The sequence below is a fragment of the Lolium perenne genome, chromosome 4, assembly GCF_019359855.2.
Source record: "Lolium perenne isolate Kyuss_39 chromosome 4, Kyuss_2.0, whole genome shotgun sequence".
NCBI classification, from domain to species: domain Eukaryota; kingdom Viridiplantae; phylum Streptophyta; class Magnoliopsida; order Poales; family Poaceae; genus Lolium; species Lolium perenne.
The window spans coordinates 280,637,060-280,657,738 of NC_067247.2; the positions used below are offsets into that span (position 1 = coordinate 280,637,060).

The 20,679-nt window shown below is 43.0% G+C and overlaps 1 protein-coding gene across 1 annotated transcript; it reads left to right on the forward strand.

The window, feature by feature from the left end:
• Positions 1 to 13,976: 13,976 nt before the first annotated feature.
• On the forward strand, positions 13,977 to 16,115 carry LOC127295545 (transcription factor MYB2). The gene is made up of 2 exons (XM_051325507.2): positions 13,977 to 14,377; positions 14,923 to 16,115. The coding sequence occupies exons 1-2, from the start codon at positions 14,218 to 14,220 to the stop codon at positions 15,702 to 15,704; spliced, it is 942 nt and encodes a 313-aa protein (XP_051181467.1). The 5' UTR covers positions 13,977 to 14,217; the 3' UTR covers positions 15,705 to 16,115.
• The last annotated feature ends 4,564 nt before the right edge of the window (positions 16,116 to 20,679 follow it).

Here is a 20,679-nt window from a genome sequence, read left to right on the forward strand (position 1 = left end):
CTACTAGCAACACAAAAGATCCTGATACATTGGGACTCCAAGTGCAGAGTGTTGTATCAAGGAAGTATCTTCCCCACAAGGGTGACTCGAGGGTTTATATCGAACTCTCGGGGAACTGGAAGGAAAAGTATTATCTTCTCTTCTCTTCTCTTCAAGCAATCCTGCAAGTAAGTAAATGCCTTGTGTCCCCAACTCCACCGTGTGGTTGTCAAGCACAAGGTTTCGCGTAAGTAAATAACACAAGTAATAATAAAACAAGTAGTAAACTAAACTAGATAAAGCAACTAAGTAAAAAACTGTAACGAGATTGATTGTTTTTGGTGTTTTGGATGCAAATAAGAAAAATAAATAATTTGTATTTTTGGAATAAAATAGTGAATCAAATATAAAATAATGTAAATGCAATATAAAGGTGTTTCTTATGATAAAAAGTGAACCGGGGTTCATGGGTTCACTTGACTATTCTCTCGTAAGGTTGTGGTGGACAAAAAAGAAATTCATCAATGAGATATGAAAGTGCAAATCATATTATATGTAAGATCAGAATTAATATGGGCATCACGTCCTAACATAGAGATGATGCAACATACCTCTCTTATGCTCCACAAGAATGAAACTTCATCAATCTTGTATTAAGAATTAACAGAGCATAACAATAAGTACTTTGACATGAAGTTTGAATATCAAATATGCTACCTAGACCAAGTCTAGACATCAAGGATACAAATAGAGGAAAAGGAAAACGAAAAATAAACAGAAAAGACCCCGTCGGAGTGATCAGCGACTCGTAGCAATATGAAGAACCACCACGATTGATGACACCTAGACTGCGAGATGTTCTCCAAATCGACGCCTCCAACAAGTTAATAGTGCACAAGCATTGTCGTCGCCCTGTCTAACAAAAGTCAGAACAAGGGTTTTCATCCAAGAGAGGTCCAATCTCCAAACAAAGCCTTCAACAAGGAAGCAACTAGAGCATCATCATTGCCATGTAATCAATAAAGGCCATAACTAGGGTTTTCACCCCGAAAGCAAGGATGCAGAGCTCAAAGAGCACACCACTAAGCACGAAGTCAGCATGTGTCGCGCCCACTTGTTGATATATTATTGCAAATCATCGATCGTCCAATGCACTATCATCACGTGCATGGCTTTGATGTGGACATCGCCACATAAATAAACCACATATGTAAAACAAGCAGTGGATCTCCATCTTCCTCTGCGAGTACTCCCTGGGACAGCCACCTCCAATAGACGATCTCTACTCAACATGAGCATGAGAGATGAAACCTGCATAGCCTTGTCGATCTTCAAACATGACTGCCTTGCTTCCCCACATCAACACCTTTGTTTTGTCACCTCATTTCCTCTCAGCACCCAGCTATGTCACCTCATTTGTCTTGCCACCTTAGTTGCGAAGCCACATCACCCTTTGTCTCCATAATAAGACATAATTTACTCTTTGTCTACTCCATTTATGGGTATTTTCCTATTACACACCATGTACTTTAATGGCTTACTCAAATGGGGCCACTCCTTATAAGTAGTGCTCCTTTGGTTTTTTCGCCCACAAGGTTCCTCACATTCCCATCTATTTCTTAACTTAAAGTACACGGCCTCTCTGTTCTAAACGATGATTTTCTAATCATTTTACCTCCATGTCCATATTCCTCTTTCTAGTTTCAATCCATCTCATAACGTCGAAGGCTCAGATGGCACCTCTAACCCTCCAATTGCATTTAGCTGAGACTAGTCATAGTGAGAAATAATATAGAGTATTATCATGCACATGTTACTACTATATGTTACTATCTTCGTAACATAAGGGTACTATCATAGATGTCTTCATTAATTGGCTTCTAGACTCATTGTATCTTGGAAAGTATGATGTTACAGTAACTAGATATGTTATTCTATCCTCCTCTCTCCTCATTAACTCACGACCACATACGAAAATTTGTTGAGTTAGACACTTAGTTACTAGTGAAGTTACTTGCACTATGAGTAGTCTCATGTTGCTCAAGCTTCCCTTGGCGTGGTGGCGGTTGCTAAAATCGGGCCGCCATGGCGATAGCGAGCCATCAACATCCATGAAAAACATTTTTGCAAGGACTTTAGTATTATGTCGTCCAAAATATGTGTTGGCTATGGAAGTAAATTCTTGTAGTGTGACTGGGAGAAAATCTATCTGCCGACCCATCTTCTCCTCTTTCCGCCCACCTCACCGCCACCGATGAAACCTAGCTAGCAATGCCTTCCTAGCGGACAATTCCAGAAAATATGTCTCCTTTCCCTTTAGGATCTGCCGCGTCGGGTGTATGGAACGATCCGCATCAAGGAACTCACGTCAGCAAAGACGGTGGGCCACCGAGGTGGTAGTCATTGGTTTTCTTGGTCTTGTTCGTCTTTATGTCTTAAGGCAAGTGCACTAGTAGAAAATATCTTACTAGTTGCGTGTGAAACTTCTCTACTAATCGCGGAAACCGGCCCACGATTGGTAACTCGCATGAGTTATACGCTGCTAGCCGCGTGTGAACAGAGCACACAACCAGTACATGGCACTAGTCGCATGCTAGTTGCGCACGCTGCCATTAGTTTCGATAGAAGCGTCCCACATCGCTCGCTATAGTATGCGGACTAGTGCTTGCCTACCTATCTGCTCGCTACCATTACATTATAGGAATTTGTTCGGTTTTGCACGCTGCGATCAGTGTTGCCCGTTTTTAACTTTTTTTTTGCTCACGTCGGCTGGAATAAGCTGATGTGGCAGTGTATTTGCATTGGATTTATCTAGGATATCCACTCTCTACTTGATCTCATCAGATGTAACAACATATATACATATAGTTTGCAAAATGTGCACCACGAGATAACATTACAATTTACAGTTTTAGAAAGCACAATCGATGATTTGAAAGTTTGGAAATAATAAAGGCAATGTTTCTAACTATAGTTTCATACTTGCAACATCTCAAGAAGGAGTCTGGAACTCTCCTTTGTTTCTAAGCATTTTTTGAACCAAAAGCCAGCACATTTGGTTACGGAGCCTTGCTAGTGTCTCAATCCGACAATAGCCTTACCTCGAAGTCAGGCTGCAAGATAAGTAAAACATATTATCAAAATAGATACATAATATGAAAACTATATAATAAAGAGAAATAGAAGATGTTTGCATACCAATTTAAATTACCTATGCCCTGCCATTCTGCCCATAATAACATCGAAATGATAGGCAACATAGAAGCCACATAACATTGATACATTAGGTAGCTAGTGGCATTGCGAGATAGATCATATAAATTACTTTCAAACATTATCCAAAAACTAAATTTAATGTGTATGCATTTACTCTCAGTAGTATAAGTGCTAGTAAACTAACCGAGACAACCACGTGATGGGTTAGCGATCTGTAACTGATCTTCTCCGTATTTTGTCCCCGCGAGCGAAATGCAGTAAATGATTTAAACAATAAGAATGACATAATGTGATGGGTTAGCCGACGCTCGCAGCCACGCCAGTAGCAGGCACAACCGATGCTCGCGGGCACGGCGGAGCGAGCAAAGGGGTGCGGTGTGATCGGTGGTCGAGGGAACGGTGCGGGCTTTGGCGGAGGACCGAGCGGAAGGTGTGCGGTGTGGCTGAGAGGAAATTAGATTGGAGATGAAAAAGTGGGGAAACTATTGCGGCCGCCTCGAATCGAATTTCCTTGAGTCAAAGCATTGCATCTGAACCCCATTGTAGCACGCTACCATTAACTTATTGGCAGCGCGCCTTCTAAGCACACATGATAAATGTTTTGGCTCGCTCCGGTGCAAACATGTTGGCATCAGACGGGTATGGTCGCACGCGACTGAAATGATAACACCGCCCGCGTGTTCTCACCTCGGGCCGCTGCTGGTAATTTTTTGACCCAGGTAGCTAGGGCCCACTTAGTTGTCGCGTGCGGCTGTCACAAGTCCGCTACCAATAGGACAATACTAGTTGCATGCCACTTGTTGGTGCACGACAAGTAAAAGTAGTCGCGTGTGTCCGAAGATGTCTGGTTGCAATAAATTTGCTCCTATAGCATTTTTCCTACTAGTGCGAGGCAGCCAAGATCGTCTTGGATATCTTCCCGATCTTTGAATCACAATGACACTGGGTATTTTTTGATTCTCGATTCCCATAAGCAATGATGATGACTCACCTTCTCGATCATTACGAGGAGTCCGTTTGCAACCTGGTCTGGTTGACTCAATTGAGTCGGATTTGGGACTTGCACGAGGTGTTCATGTGAGGGTTAGCTACGTGGCTCTTCTTGGTGTGAACTTGGGCTAAGAACATTTTCTACGGGTCAAATAGTCAGCAGGTTCTGGTCAATGTGTTGGAGGTTACTGGTGGCACGATACAATTATTGGCCATCTCATGCCGTTGTAGAGGATAGAGTGATAGATATGGCTCGCCATGGCATCTACAAACATCAAATATAGCAACCCTACTCCTCCTTATGTCTGAGCGTCTCAATGTGGCTGGCCTATCGGATCTACAAGGTTGGTCTAGACTCTCGGCATGAGGGCACATTTGTCTCTAGGTGCTGCTTGGAAACACTTAATAGTTGTGGCATGGTTTGTGTTACGACCATGCCTGTGTGATTGTGAGATGATGGATCCACACGTAGGAGCACATCACAAGTTCATTTAGGTGACACTATTTGAGCGTCAACTCTCGAGTAAGTGTTGGAAAATATAGATATTTCCTTCCTTGGTTGAATCATGGCAATGGCAGTGTTCACGCGGCGTTCCTTTATTTAAGGCATTGCCATGATTGTTATTAGACTTATGTTTAGGGTTAAAACCCATGATCCTACCCCGGTTGTTGTATCGAGTGGTGTTGGTGGCACATGTTGTTTCCTTCTTAGAGGAGAAGTTGTTCGAGTACCTCTCGAAATAACCTTAGGTTTCCAAGGTTGGTTGTTGATTCTAATGTTTGTTGCAGTTGTATTGTTGTTTGCTCTTTTTTTTTTTACTTTTGTAGTAATATGATCACGTGCATTCTCGATGTTTTGACTAGACTTAATTTGATATTATGTTAGTGCGGATCGTGACTAGGTGTAATTGGACCGTCATGATATTGTTATATTTGTACTATAAAATGGGAGTGGTGTTTTGGCACATGGGAGCATATGCTCCCTTTAGTTTGAAATGCATGTTATAGATATTTTAAAATTTCAAAAAAGTTGAAACGAAAAATTTACACGTACATCTTCACGTGCTCCACGCTCACAAAGTTGTTTCATTAAAAATTGACTTGTTGTGTGACGTGTGTAAAAAAATACAAAATTCAATGCTTAAAATAAGGATTTTTAGAGTTTTCAAAAAAAAAAATAAGGATTTTTAGAGACAAAATTTCCCCTTTTTACATACACCACAAAACATATTGATTCCTCGCGAAACTTGACAAACGCATGTATATTATGGAGATGTACATGTAGAATTTTTTGTCAAAATTTTTCAACATTTCGAAACATAAATTTTTGGTATAGAGAGCATATGCACCCAGGAGCCGAATTGAATTTCCGATTATAAAAAAGAGAATATAATTTACGGTTTTAAAGATTCTCGTTGCTATCATCCTACGATTTTTAATATTTAAATACCAAATTGGTGTTTCTCATATAAAACCACAAATTTGGTAACCTTTCATGCAGTGTTTCTAGTTGGTTGTGTTTGTTTTCTTCCGATCTCCCTCGTTATCCTTTGATTGGAGTGTGGAGCAGATTTCTTTTCCCGAATTGTAACATCCAAAATTTCAAATTCCAAACATCATGCATTTCATTCATAAGAATCATGTCATCATTGCATATTAGGGAAAATTCAAACTTTATTTTAAACCTCAAACCCTAAAATGGCACTAATAGCCACATAGGCATATATGCCAATTTTGGATTTTCCAAAAATGTTATTTTATTTTGAAAGTGGTTCCATCTTGAAGCCCTTTCCACAAGGAACACACACATATTTTATTTGTATTTTTATGAATTGTTTTGGTGCCAAAAAGGCTTTGCAAATAAAAGAAAACACATAAAAGAAAATAAGCAAAAAAAGAGAGAAAAGAACGACCCAACTGGGACCTAGTCGGCCGAACCGGCCCAGCTAGAGATCTAGCCCACCCCGCCCATTTTCTCCTCTCCCCTCTCTCTCCCACCGATAGGTGGGGCCCACCTGTCGGGGCCACCACCAACTATCCGCACGCGTGCCCCCCGGCCACGTTCCCCCCACCTCTCTCGCCCACGGCCCCCTCAACGTCCGAGCCCTTCCCCATATAGCACACGCCTCCTTCTCCCCCCTCACTCCCGCACCTCTACGCCGCCAGGCCGCCCCAAAATCGCTCGCCGGAGCTGCTGCCACCGCACCACCTCCATACGCTGCTGAGCGCCACCTCTGGCCGAGCCACGCTACGCCGCAGCCACCAGCTGAACCATCGCCACGCGCCGCACATTGTCCGTGCCTCAGCCGAACCGGAGGACGCCGGGAACGTGATGCATATAAAATGCATACATGAACTTTGTCCTTGATCATATTAAATGCCCACATATTTGCAACATATATGATGATAATACCATGTTTTACATTGATTTATGGGGATTTACCAATGATCCCCTTTATTTGGTTTATAACCCTGCAGAACAGGATACCCTGTTTCGCGTATTTTTCACTTTCAGAGACCTAGGATTTTTGGAGCAATATTTTTTCGTTGGAGGAACACAATGTACTTTTGAAGCACACTTGGAGAGGCACGAGGGCCGAATGAGGATAGGTGGCGCGGCCAGAAGTCTAGCGGCGCCACCCACCTCCGTTCGCCCATCGATCGTCTGATTGCCCTGATTCTTTCGCCCACCGACGTATTTTGCCCTAAAAACGACTATATATATGGAGCCGAAGAGTTCTCGGTAGGAGAGCGCCATAGAAAGACAGAAACACCAAAACAGAGGCTGTTGCAGAGAAGATTGGAGGGGGAAACTCCGTCAGGATCATCCCCGGAGGGATCTCCACCTTCTCCAACGTCTTCATCATCATCACCATGACCAAGTGGGAGTAGTCCATCTATGGACTACGAGTTTGTGGCAGTAGCTTGATCTATTTGTCTCATGTTTTTCATAGTACTTAGTGCCATAGGAGCTGCCTATCATGATTATGGTCAGATTTGTAATACCTATGTGGTGGATCATTGTTCTATGATATTGTTATATGCGATATGATCTTATTATATTTTTGAGATGTGTTGATAGATGCATATTATGTACCCCGTTTTTAAGTTTATGTTCTGATCCAATATCTATGCAAGAGCGTCTGTGGGGTGATATGTGTGTTAGATGGAGTTGCAAGGTTTTAGTGATTGTATAGTGACAATATGTTCAAGAGCTATTATGGATTTTCCTTTCTTTTGCTAACTCACTAGGGATAAAATGAATACATGTGCTATGTTGATCATGTGACAGTAATGATGATCTTATTTGTTTTCCTTGATTGAAAAAATCTTGAGAGAAATATGATAGTGCAGATGATCTTTTTAGTTATATAGGATTGCCTAGTGCATCATTTCTATACACTTTTATAATAACTAGTACAGTGACCCTCGCAAATATGAGGGCATCATATTTTGATTATATATATTTATTTTTTCTTATTTATTCAAATATATTCTATACTACAATTACCTTTTTAAAACACGCAAGTCGCAAAGATGAAACTTTGAATTTTTTATATGATTATATCAAAAGTGAGGTCACCAATTTTAATGTGCTAAAGTGTTTGATAAATAAATTTATGATTTTCAACATATTTATACCATATGATTGCATGATATTCGATCAACATAACAAACTGAAGTGAAGGTGGACGCAATTTTATCATAAGATAAATGTTGTTATCTAAACAGTTATAAGGATTGACCTTTATGCTGGACATATGCTGTAAAATAAATATGTCGATGAAGTAAAACTATAATATTTTAGCCTTTTTTCTCACATAGGCCAACTAAGCCATAAGGCATTTAATTTTACTACGTGTATAACATTTTTCCTAATTATATGCGTGAAATCATTTCCACCATTCTAAAATAAGAATTTTTTTATTTTAACTTTTATTTGTTTTGAATATTATAGAAACATTTCAATAAAACAAAAAAATTCAACCCAACTTATATTTGAATATTTCTAAATAAAATGCAGGTGTATATGCCCTCTAAGTACCGAAATGAAATCAATGAGTTGTGATCTATTACTAAATGGAGACTCACCGATGGCAGTCAAACGTTTTGCTAGCGTGATTTGTGTCATATGTTACTTTTTGGTATGGTGCTTAAGTTCTGGTGCATAAATGACTAATATCTGAGGTCTACTGATAGAAACATGCAGATACGTTTGAGAACCTAAAGTTTTACCTTTTTCACCGGGATCTTCACATACATTATTTTTTCAAGCTCTTTGGATTGGCCGTACCCCTGGGTTCAATTGCTCCTACAAGCAGGTGGCTTGGGAAGAGCAGACAATCCTCGGCATATGGTTGTTCTTGGCAACGATGAACTGTAGTTTTTAGGATTTCTCTAACAAATTTTATCATTTTATTACAGGGTGATTATTTTTGTTGATAAGGCACCGTGGCCAATTATGCAAATAACAGAGCCTAGATGCAGACATCCTCTGCGTCAAGCTCGTTCTTTCCTTTTTGGTTTGCCATGCCAGCCTCTGTTTGTACACCACTAGTGTTGGTACGTCGTTTATCTTTTAGTGTAAACCGTTATGTTCAGAATTAACGGATTATATTCTTTTTTTTAATCTTATGTAGATTAGCACGGTGTCTTAAAAAAGACTATGATATTGCTTTTAGTATATAATAGATTGACTATTGCATCAATTCTATTAGGGTATCACAGCCAATAGGACTCAAGTTTAAGACACTACTCACACAATATTAAAAAAATGCGGCCTACATGGAACCCAAGTCTAAAGAACTATAATAGTCTAGGCGTGAGGAGAAGTATTGAAATAAATATATTGGATAGCTTCTTTCCGTGAGTTCAAACTTTTAAAATAATTGTCTAGTGCCTCAATTTTTTTCTACAATTTTTATAACATTGGTGCCGACCTTGTATTACTTTCCTCTAATGTGGATTTGTTATGAAGTTGGGGTGGATTTTGATATAGTTTTTTAACACATATTTTATATAGTGCATGGTCTTGTATTTTCAAAAGACATACTTCACATAGGTTTTCACCGTGTAAGATAAATATGAACAGATGGTATGTTGCAAGAATAAAAAACTAACCGAATAATTTAGTGTACCGATCAATGGTCACGAGCCCTTGGATGCATATGCACTAGAGGTCACATGAAGACTGAGGATGGACGGAGATCGATCTCTGGCACAAAAATATGAAACAACAAGTGGCTGCCTCAGCCGCATTTTGAGTCAACGAGCAGGCTGCTCCAACTCAGCAAACATTTTGACCTTCGTTAGCGAGCTAGTAGCAAGCAAGCACAGCCTTGCAATATACAAAAGCAGGGCATGCTGGACAAGAATCCTTCCATACCATATTACAATGGCCGGCGTCCGATTAGATCAGGTTCGCTTCAATCCAATCTAATGTCACGGACAAAATCCAGACCAACAATAGTATACTCCTCTCCTAATACTGCAGCAACCTGTCAGCTCAGCTAAGACAAATCGATTCCCTAGAATATGCGATATACAACTCTGACCAGTAATAATAGACCTAGCTAGAGATGTATATCAAAAATGAATATCTCGAATATAAAAGAGAAAAACGCAGCACCTCCATGCGTTGAAAACCGGCACACATGAATACAACCGAATTGCCAAAAAATTCAACTCGCAGAGTGGACTCTGACCACACACAACTCCTCTGACTGCAAAACCATTTTTTCCCTCCTTATACAAGCGCCAAGTTGGGGGTTTTAAATCATTTCACACAGCACAACATATGTCTTTGGCAATTCAACATATGCCGTGGAGTTGACTTGGAAAATCTAATATTTTAAAGGGTGACACTGTCCAATTAATTACACGACATGTATAGTAAGAGTATTCATGACGTGTTTGGTAGCTCGCATGCTCTCCAGCCAGATCTGGTGGAGCAGAAAATGGACTGAATGTTGACCTTCCTCCGTGTTGTAGCCTACATGGTTCTAGCAGCACCTCTGGGCCTGCCGGTGAGGAACTGCGCCGAGTGGGCAGTTTCCCTAGAGCCACCTTCGTTCCGCGCTCCGCTGATGCAAAAAAGGTATATTTTCTTGCACGAGGTTGACCGACCATGGAGATGTCGGAACTCGGAAGCACACGCGCGGTGTCGCGAAAAGGGGATAAGGGGGCGCGAAGTATTCTGTCACCTCCCGCCGAAACCGTTCCCCTATTTCTATCTTCGACTCTCACCGTACGATTCCAAACCCTCCATTCCCCACCCAACGAGCTCGAGCATCACAGTAGCGCAACGCGCCACCGGCAGCGCCGTCCTGTGTAGCCTACCCCGCGGCGGGAACCAAGATCTAACCCCGAACCCGCCACTCTCACCGTCTAGTTCCAAACCATCCACTTCCTGCGTTTCGAGCTCCGCTGCTGAGTCCTAGAGATGGTAAGCGGTGTACCCATCTTCGGTATGTCGGCGGCGGCAAGGCTACTTCCTCTTCTTCGCCAAGTTCTCCTTTACCTCCACGGATGACCGTAAGTAACCATACCTCCATCTTGGTATGGTAGGGTTAGATCTTGGTGGCTAGATTTATATGTGTAGTGCTTGTCCAATTAATAACACAGCATGCAGGTAGAGTCCGAGCATTTGGCTTTGTTTATTGGTTTGGATACAGGTGTGTAGTGTGTTTGGCTCTCATGATATCTAGACAAAATTGGTGACTGCATCTGTCAATTGTGCGGTGCCGCTCTCATCTGTCGGAGCTCGTATCCAAGGCAGATGGTCAATTTTTTTTTGCTCTTTTTGCCACGCGATCCGGAAATACAAGAACGGTTTGGGGCCTTTGGGCGGTCCTACGTGTTGTAGTTTGTAGACAATGTTGTACGCTCGAAATACTGCACCAAGTATACATCAATATGTGTAGCTGCATGTGTACATTCACACTGCGGAAGGCTGTTGGATTTATGTGCCGGCGAGCGTGAAGATTGGACCGCACGTACACAGAGGAATTACAACTCGATGTCCCAAGAAAGAAAGTGACTTAACCATGTGTTTGTTGAACATTTTGTGCGGATCTTTTTTTTGGGCAATGATTTCACGAAGTGGACTTCAGCACCTAAATGGAGAAATTCAGACAAAGAGGCGGTGATTCTGACATGTACGTGTGCGGTGTGCGGTGTGCCGAATGGTTCTCTTAGGATGACCCCAAAAATCCAAACTATGAGCTCCTAAACGTGACTTCCTCGATTACCATTTTTAGGTTTTCTTGGTCAATGTAGTGATGAATATAGTAAAATCTAGCGACACCCGTAATCTTCCTATGGTTTCTTATGCGGAAATACACTTTTAATCCTAGGTGCATATCCTGCCACTTAAAAAACATTTCAAAATGTTATTAAAAAATCAAACAAAAATTTCGCGCAAAAATGTCGACATTTTAGGTGTTCATGCCATTTCTTGTGGAAAACCGACATTTTTTGTGTCTCGTGTAAGAAAGATAAAGAAATGTCTCAGTAAGAGCTATTTTTAGTACCAAATTTTGTTGTTTTTACACATGATACAAACAATATCATTTTCTTGTATAACGAGTTTGCGAACACATAGAACATTGTGATGTACGTGCTTCATTTTTTATCAGAAATTTTTGACATTTTAAAGTACCTTTAAAACTTATCTGAAAGCATGCTTAAAGAAAATTTACCTAAAAAAAGCATCTACTAGAAGGTGCAAAAACGCCTTGTACCTTTCTTCCTCGCAACAACAAAAGATCAACATTGTTTGAGCATGTACTCTAAACAGATATTTGTAGCTAGAATACTCAGTCCCCAAAAAAAAATTTCTTGGTCTCCACACTTTCTAGATCTTAACAGAAAGAGATACACATTTGTAGGTTTTGTTAAATCTTGGAAAAAACACGCACCTAGATATCGAGCTGAAACCTACACATGCATATTTTCATCAAATAATACAACCATTTGATTTTTTTAAATTCTAAGGTTTCAGGTAATTTTCTTTTAACTTGGTCCTAGTGTGACGTCAGTTTGCAAGACTCCTCCGTAAATAATGAAATGGTCTATGGAAGAAATTTTGAGAACAACCACGAATAGGTTATGAAAAATTTCACTTTCATTTGATTTCTTTTCATGTCTAGAAGACTATAACTTGAGCGGAGGCGGTAAAAACAGACTTGATAGATTGGAATATACCTAAAGTCTTCACTCTTGATAGGACAGCATGGAGATCAGCGATCCATTTGCCGGAATCTTAGTTTACTCTTTTTTCCCTTCTCCTTCTTGTTTTGGTTTATTTTTATTTTTTGCTGGGTTTTATATCTAGCCTACTCTAACTTGCTTGGAAAAAAGGCTTTGATGTTGGTTGAAACGTTTTCCTGAGTGAAATATAAGGACGGCTGATATAAAACGATATCATGATACCCCTTCGGGGGTTTTGCACTGTTTTAGAATTTAGGGATCTATGGAAGCACAAGCCGTTGTTTAGAAGACGGTAATTGTACATAACAAGAAAGTATATTCTATAAACAAGTAATCCATTTTTTCCATCAAATTGCGAGTATTAATTAAATGACGCCAAATTATATTTAATACATTAAAACACAAAACATACTCGCGAAGCTTCTATAAATCGTATGTAAAGTACTAATTATTCCCTTTTCTCTTCTTTCTCTTTAGCAAAACAATCAAAGACACTTCTTATTGATAAGAAGAACAGAGAGTTGCACCCCCTAATTTGCTCCACGAGATGATATTAGCCCTTATAGACCAGAACCAGAATCATGTGGCATTTTCTTGTTGGTTGTCTTTCCATGCCATGGTCTTGTTAAGATTGATTAGTATGTGTGCTTTTTAAGGAAGTTTTCATCATTTTTATCTTATTGTTTCGAGGATAGGTCGAGCCTCCGCTATTTGCAAAAGTTGGCTCCCTAGCTAGATATTGAAATGTTTAGAAAAAGGCAGGCGTGGCGAAAATTGGCCATGTGTATCTTAGATATCGTGATTGATTATTGGTAATGTGTTGTTGTAGAGACATGAAGTATTTTGTATCAATTTGATACATTAATATATTTCATTTTATCCAAAAAGTGGAGAAAATCAACTGGCATACCAATGTAGCTTGAGAAGACCATGTAATGATTGATTAATTGAAATATATAGTTAGGTTTAAGAAAAGAGTATCCAAGGAAAAGAAAGCGTTTTCGGTGAGGTCAGAAATGAAAGAAGAATTCTTCATGTTTTATTGAATTGGATATTTAATAGGAAGTTCACATAGTTCATGTGAGTTTACGCAATTGGTAATTTGATGCATTGTCAGCTTGTTAGGACTTCAGACCTTCGAGATCATTAAAAAATTCTACTATCGAAGAGACGGTACTTTATCTTGTTCAAAATAATTACACAAAAACAGATATATCTATACACTAAAATATGTCTAGATAGATTCTTTTTTAAGTAATTATTTTGAATGGGAAGGAGTATTTTCTTGGCGGGAAGAGGAGCTGTACGTCTTACTCCTGTCCGACAAAAGACGAGCACAGGCTGTCACCCAAAAGCCAAGAGAGGCGAGCGCGTGGCCATCGTGGCGACGAACTCTGGCGGCCAGAGTGCTAGTCAACTAGTCAAACTCCCCGGATTAGCAGCGTGGCTAATTAGCCCGATGGTAAATATCCCACTACGCCCTAATAATACCCTAAACTTGTGGCTCTCAAAGATAAAGTGAGGAAGGCTTAAACTAACCACCGTATTTGCGGCGTGCACCCCACATGCTTCTTCTTCTTCCCAAATCCACACCTCACCATTGCCTCGCCCGGCCGTCGTCTATATAAGCCAGCCCATTCCTCTCCAGCCCAATCCATCACACGCAACGCACCGGAGATTCTTCTATCTCCCCCTACTACTACTACTACACTGCTTCCTTCTCGAACAAACCAAACCAAAATCTCCTGAGCTAGCTGTCTTCTCCATCGGTCGAACGTGTCGTTCGAACTCGAAGTGATTGAGAAGGGAGGTTTTGAGCTGATGGACATGGCGCACGAGAGAGACTCGAGCAGCAGCGAGGAGGAGGTGATGGCCGGCGACCTGCGCCGAGGGCCGTGGACGGTGGAGGAGGACATCCTGCTGGTGAACTACATCGCCGCGCACGGCGAGGGCCGCTGGAACTCGCTCGCCCGATCAGCAGGTAGGAATATAGGATCGTGATCATCCATCCAAGTGCTCAATTGCATATCTCCTCTCCTCTCTAGAACTGCATCCATAATTTGGTGGTCTCATGCATGAATTATTCAAGCACATCATCATCTACCCATCCACCTCTGAAGAAGGATGATTAGTCAGAGATATCCTGGAACGCGAAGAAAGCAACAAACCTTTCGCTTTGCATCAACATGCTAATTTATGGAAACAGATAGCTACGAGCCTTCATGCCTGATTTACCTAGCTAGCTAGCAGCCACCCAGCTAGCAAGAAGCTATAGTGAGCGAGGAGAATTTTCAGTGGTTAGCATTATTCCCGGCCATAGGGGTATTTATTTACTAGTATAATCTCTCTAAAATTATATCACTCGTCTTGTCACATACATGCATATACATATAGTCTCACATCATCGCATCCGCTATATATATCTAACCAGCCAGCAACTTGGTGAATTTATTAGTAGCTGGAAAGTGATGTGCTGTTTCATTTGGACATGTGATTAATCTTGAGTTTGATTTGTCCTGGCTGCAGGTCTCAAGCGCACCGGCAAGAGCTGCCGTCTCAGGTGGCTGAACTACCTCCGCCCTGACCTCCGGCGCGGCACCATCACGCCGCAGGAGCAGCTGCTCATCCTGGAGCTGCACTCGAGGTGGGGGAACCGGTGGTCGAAGATCGCGCAGCACCTCCCCGGCCGCACGGACAACGAGATCAAGAACTACTGGCGCACGCGCGTGCAGAAGCACGCCAAGCAGCTCAAGTGCGACGTCAACAGCCAGCAGTTCAAGGACGTGATGCGCTACCTCTGGATGCCACGCCTCGTCGAGCGCATTCAGGCAGCCGAAGCAGCGCAGTCCGCCGCCGACACGCCACTGTCCTGGCAACACGGCGGCGACGACGCTCTCGACGAGTCACTGGAGCTCCCGGACGTTGATTCCTGCTGGCCCGTGGAGTACGGCGTCGCGCAACTGCCCAACACCTCGGCCCCGGAGCATTCAGGCACCACTACCATGTCTTCCTCGCCGTCTACCGATTCTGGCACCGGCGCCCAGCCCAGCTGGCCCGCCGCAGCCGACGGTGCCGAGTGGTTCACCACGACATGCGACGCCACCAGCGCCGCCGCCATTTGCAACACGGACCAGCTGATCCAGCAGCAGCAGGCGCCGTGCCAGCTCGGCGAAACGTGGACGTCCGTGCCGCTGCCGGGTCTCGAGTTCCCCGAGCCCGGTGTGGCGGACTTTGATATCGGCAGCTTCGACGTCGACAGCATCTGGAGCATGGACGACTTGTGGTACACGCAGCCGCAGTTCGTGTGAAGAAATGTCAATACGGTGGCCTGGAAATCCACAGCGGCGCCGGTGCCCGAGAGGGATCGCGGGGAAGCCCGTCAGAGCGGTACCTCTGAAAGTTGTGGAGGTGGATGAGGGACAAGGCAGACTTGTTCCCAGTAATCGCAAGGCACTGGCATAGTCAGGCTTAGCGTGGGAGACGAAATCGGTCTGATTGGATATGGTGGCAACCCTCCTCGTTGTGCCCCGCACGATCACTAAAAGTAGCTCTAGATCAGAACCTGCCGAATCGACCGTTTCTAATGAGCTATCCTTGTGACGGTCATACAAATTGGAGAACGCAGTGTACGTACAAGTAGATGCAGTTCATGGAGATAGCTCCAAGCTCACGTGCTATGCTGAAGCCGCGGTTCAAATTTGGTCACCGCCCCTCCCAAAATTGGCTCTATTTTCTCTAAAGGGTGTTTTATTAACTAAAATTAGCAAGGTGACTCTCGCAAATGCGAGGACACCATTTTTAGTGTGGAATAAATTTATAGGTTACTAGGAAATATGCCCGCGCGTTGCCGCGGAACAAAAATAACCTAATTTACAAAAAAATATTCGATGCCGAGAGGCATGCGGGACGGGAAGCAGCAGGTCGGAGATGAGGCACACATGCTACAAAAAGTGGTCGTGAAGGACGCCAGAAGCAGCAGCTCCAACAGGAGACCACCAGTAGGAGCGTCCCTCCGATGGAGAATTGTTGGATGTCATCGCCGCTCAGGTTCGGGCCACTGCCACGTGATGTGCGGGGCCCTCGCGCGAGCCTCGCCTGAGCATCCCTCTGACGGGGAGATGCTTCCGCGCAAGGCCCTTGAATTGGCATCTGTCACCCTCGCCTAGCGCTGCCACTGCCGCTTAGGGTATGGCTGTATGGTTCTCTTGACAAGCTTTTTGTTAATTGTTAGTTTTGTAACACTGTACATAAATCTCGGTACTTAACTTGATTTTTAAGTTTTTTTCATATTTTATAACCGTGGCACTTCAATTTTATTTGGGCATAACACATTGTCATGTAGTCGTTGCCGCGTGCAAATATGTTTCCTTTAATAACTTCGTTGATTTGTAACAGTTCAACTGAGAGCTTAAAACTTATAGCCGATAGTAAACAAAATTTTGTAGTGCTGACCTGCATCAATTTTTCAAAGACACATGGTACAATACACTTCCTTATTGGCCCTAATCGTGCTGGCCGCAGCAGCGCCTCATCCCCTGGTCGTTGCCTTCGTACAACAATATCCACTCGTCCTTTTCCCTCTCGTCGGAGTGATCGGGAGGAGGCCGAAAATCGTTGCAGCTACCCCACGAGCTTTCAGGTGCTCGAAATCAGATGGGGCTCCTCAATTTTACCGAGTTCCCGGTGTTATATATTGTGTGCATCTTCACAATAAAAACAACAACAAAAAAACGGAGTACATTAGTATGAGATTTATCTATAAAAAGTGACACAAAATAATAATGGTATAAATAAGTAATTCACCTCTCACGGGCATATGAACGAACAGGTAGAAAGCACCGCTTACAGCTCGTGGTGGCTGTTGCCTTCCGGGGATGAAGGCAATAGCCATCTGCTGCCCACCGCTCGAGACTTTTAGATGCAGGCATGCAGCTACAGCTAGCTCACCGCACCGCGTGCCGACGATTGCTGACGCGAGCCCGCGACCATCATCTACCCTGCAGGAAGAGGAAAGATGGACCTACGTTGGAGACCTGCTGATGGGACCATCCTCTCGGCGGTGTCGATAAGAAGTAGGCGAGCGAGCCTGGATATCACGCCCGTAGTCCGCACCCTATCGATCCGAATTTCGCTCGCCCCGTTCCAAATCCTGATCCTGCTCCTCGACAGCTCTGTATCGCAGCGGAGTCGAGCACAACCGCGTATTCCCTGATCTCCACGACTCCACAGGACCGAGCGGCTGTGTTGGGGAGCGGTGGGCGTCTCCATCTCAGTCGTCTGCCGCAATCAGGGAGGCGGCGGTGCTAGGGGTAGGGGCTCGCCCTTCGGTGGCGCCAGGGGAAGGGGCTCGTCCTCCGCTGGAGGATGTACTGCTTCCAAGCCGTACGAGGCAACAAATCCTCTTCTCCTTCAAACCTTTCTGCCATGGCAGCTGGTGTCTGGCTTCGTGTCCCGTCGATCTCGCCGATTCGATCGAATCTGGCCGGATTTGTTTTCCCAACCAAAGGATTGGATTGGATTCAGAGCGAGGAGGAGCTGGATAGAGAGGAACGACCGTCGAGCTAGAGAAGATATATACAGAAACTGTATAAACTTTCTTCGGGTCGAATTCGGGTCGAACTGCTACAGCCGGGACCAGGAGCGTGTTGCATGAGGTCACCAGCAAGGAACGTTTTGACTTACCGGTGGCAACTTCTGCAATTTAGATGAAAATTAGGGGTAAGAATAGACGGACCAACAAGAAGCCTTATTTTCTTTATTATTAGGTATAGATTTTATATTCACATTTGGTTAAAGTAGTTGAACTAACAAAATACAATTGAATTAAGAATGACTATATATCAGAAGTATACCAACTAGATGTCATTGCATGACATAAAGATTTTAGATAGTCAGAAATATTGTTAAACGTGAATATAATTGTTATGATAAGGTTTTCCGAGTCATCAATGGTAAAATTTACCATGCATACATGTTATAGCTGGTAACATAACTAAAGTGGCATAAAGAATGACCAGCAGATTTAAACTAGTTGGACATGTGTTGTATTACTTAACATTTTGGATAGCCAGAAACACAGTAAAGCATGAACACTGAACCCTTCTTTCTAAAAAAAAGGAGGAGCGTACCAAAACAAAAAAGGATCCAGAAAAAAATTCGCAACTTACGGGCGCCTCCGAGCGGCACATGTATTTCAGTGCTAAGAAAGAACTTGCCAAAGAGCAAGCAAATGAGTGTAATTGTGGCGCTTCTTGAGTACAAAACAGCGAAAAGCAGAGCTGGCACTAATTAGGTCTCTCTATGCCAATCCCTTGACGGGGCAACGGGGGCTCTCAAACAGACGACAGAGGCCATCTTGCAATGCCAAGGGAAGCCCACAAACTCCCTATCGTCTTTCCTAGATCTTAAATGTGATCGGGAGCACCTCGAAAAAATGAAAACCGCTTTCACACGGAATCAAGGGAGGTGCGAGATACAACCCATATCACATTCATGTGCCATAGCTTGAAATATCAAATAAATCTATCGAAACTAGGGTGTATGGAACAATCCACACTAATATTTGGATTTTCCAATCCTAATAAATAGGGTTCTATTTGCACTAACCTTTTCCTTTCTCACAGTAAAGTTTGGTCATCAATACGACGTCCTATTCTTAATAGAACCAATCATCATTTTACTACAAGAGGAATTTCATGCTTCTGCCAGATCCTCCCTATCTCCTAATCGAGCAGGATCCAAAGTGGGTTACGTTCATTTAGCAGGAGCTGAATCACAATACCCCTATCGAAGACATACCTAGGCGGCTTAAACTCTTCCTAATTGAAGAAAATCTCTCTTGTATAGTTTTGTTGAAGAAGGCGAAGGGCATATTTTGGCGAACCATAAACGTATGAACCGAGCTTAGCATTACCAAATTAGCCTTGGCAACGTTTTAAGTGTCCTCTCTGGCAGAATATACAATGCATACAGGTTATAGATTATAATATAACTGCCAGACTTACCAACAAATAAGTCGGATTTCAACCTTCCTTGGCATTAGTGTTGTTAATGTTGGAGGTTTTAAATGTGATTCACATGATCGACCTCTTGGAAAATAACTTTGACGAGCTGGTCTTGCATAATATGAAGAGAAATCATGCACGCAAACATAACTATCCACACAATACGACAACTTCATGCTGGAAAAAATAGCTATAAGATAATGATGTGGTATAAGACCAACAAGATTTGAATGCTCATATCATGACTATAAAAGAAGTGCGGCAATATATAGGCATGAAATAACAGCTAGCAGCTAATGTTGTGGTATACATCAATCATATGCGGGTACAACCGAAGTGTCAATAATAGGAACAAGATGTTAGCGACCAGATAATGCTTTTGCAATTTATTAAGGCCAGCTAAATGCGAAGCTGACACATGAATATAGTTAATGTTGTACGAGAGCTACAAATAACTATCCAAAACAATGACTCAAGAAACACAACGGTCAAACGGACCAAAGTACTTACCACGATGCGGCGGGGCCGGGGGGGGGGGGGGGGGGGGCAGATAGGCACTCTAGTGCCAGCGAACGTGGGAGCCGATGAAGCGACCCCGGTTCGTGATAAGAGAGCATTGGCAAAGTATATCTGGGCATTGGGAATGGGAATCAGTGAAGCAAATCTAGCTGTTGCGCCGAGATACAATGTGGAATGATCGAGTGTTGTAGAGGAGGATGCCAGTAGTGAAGTATATCCGGTTCTATGGATGAGGGTGGTGTTGAAGAGTATTTTGTGTGTGGATAGGAAATGTAGTGAATGCTACACTGTGAAGGAGGCCAACGTTGAAGCAGATCAAGTACGATGGAGAGGAGAAGTTCTGATGTGTGAGAAGATTTAGGGGAAATCGGCGAATAGGGGGCCAAGGTAGGCGGCGAAGCAGATCTAGTCGGTGGTGAGGGTGGAAGAGGAGCAGATCTGGTCGGTGGATAGTCAAGGCGGTCAAGGCTACACTATGGCGGAAGTGGCCGGCGGTGAAGCAGTTCCATTACGGTGGGGACGAGAGAGTTTTGGTGTGTGAGAATATTTTGGGGGAAAGAGGCCGATGGTGGTGTGGTTGGGGAGGGTGGGGAATGTAAGAGAGTTCTTGTTACCGAAGTAGCTATCTAATGTCAGTTGGTTGTCGCTTCTAGGGATAAAAGGGGAAGTTGGTGTCACTCAAAAATTAGGTGCAGAATATTTGAATGAATACTGCGGGATATTTGACTGGATGCATGGGATGCTTCAGCGTGCTGCATGA

Coding starts and splice junctions, on each gene's coding strand:
- LOC127295545 (XM_051325507.2), top strand. CDS start 14,218: ATGGACATGGCGCACGAGAGAGACTCGAGCAGCAGCGAGGAGGAGGTG. Junction 14,378..14,922: donor CTCGCTCGCCCGATCAGCAG/GTAGGAATATAG, acceptor TCCTGGCTGCAG/GTCTCAAGCGCACCGGCAAG.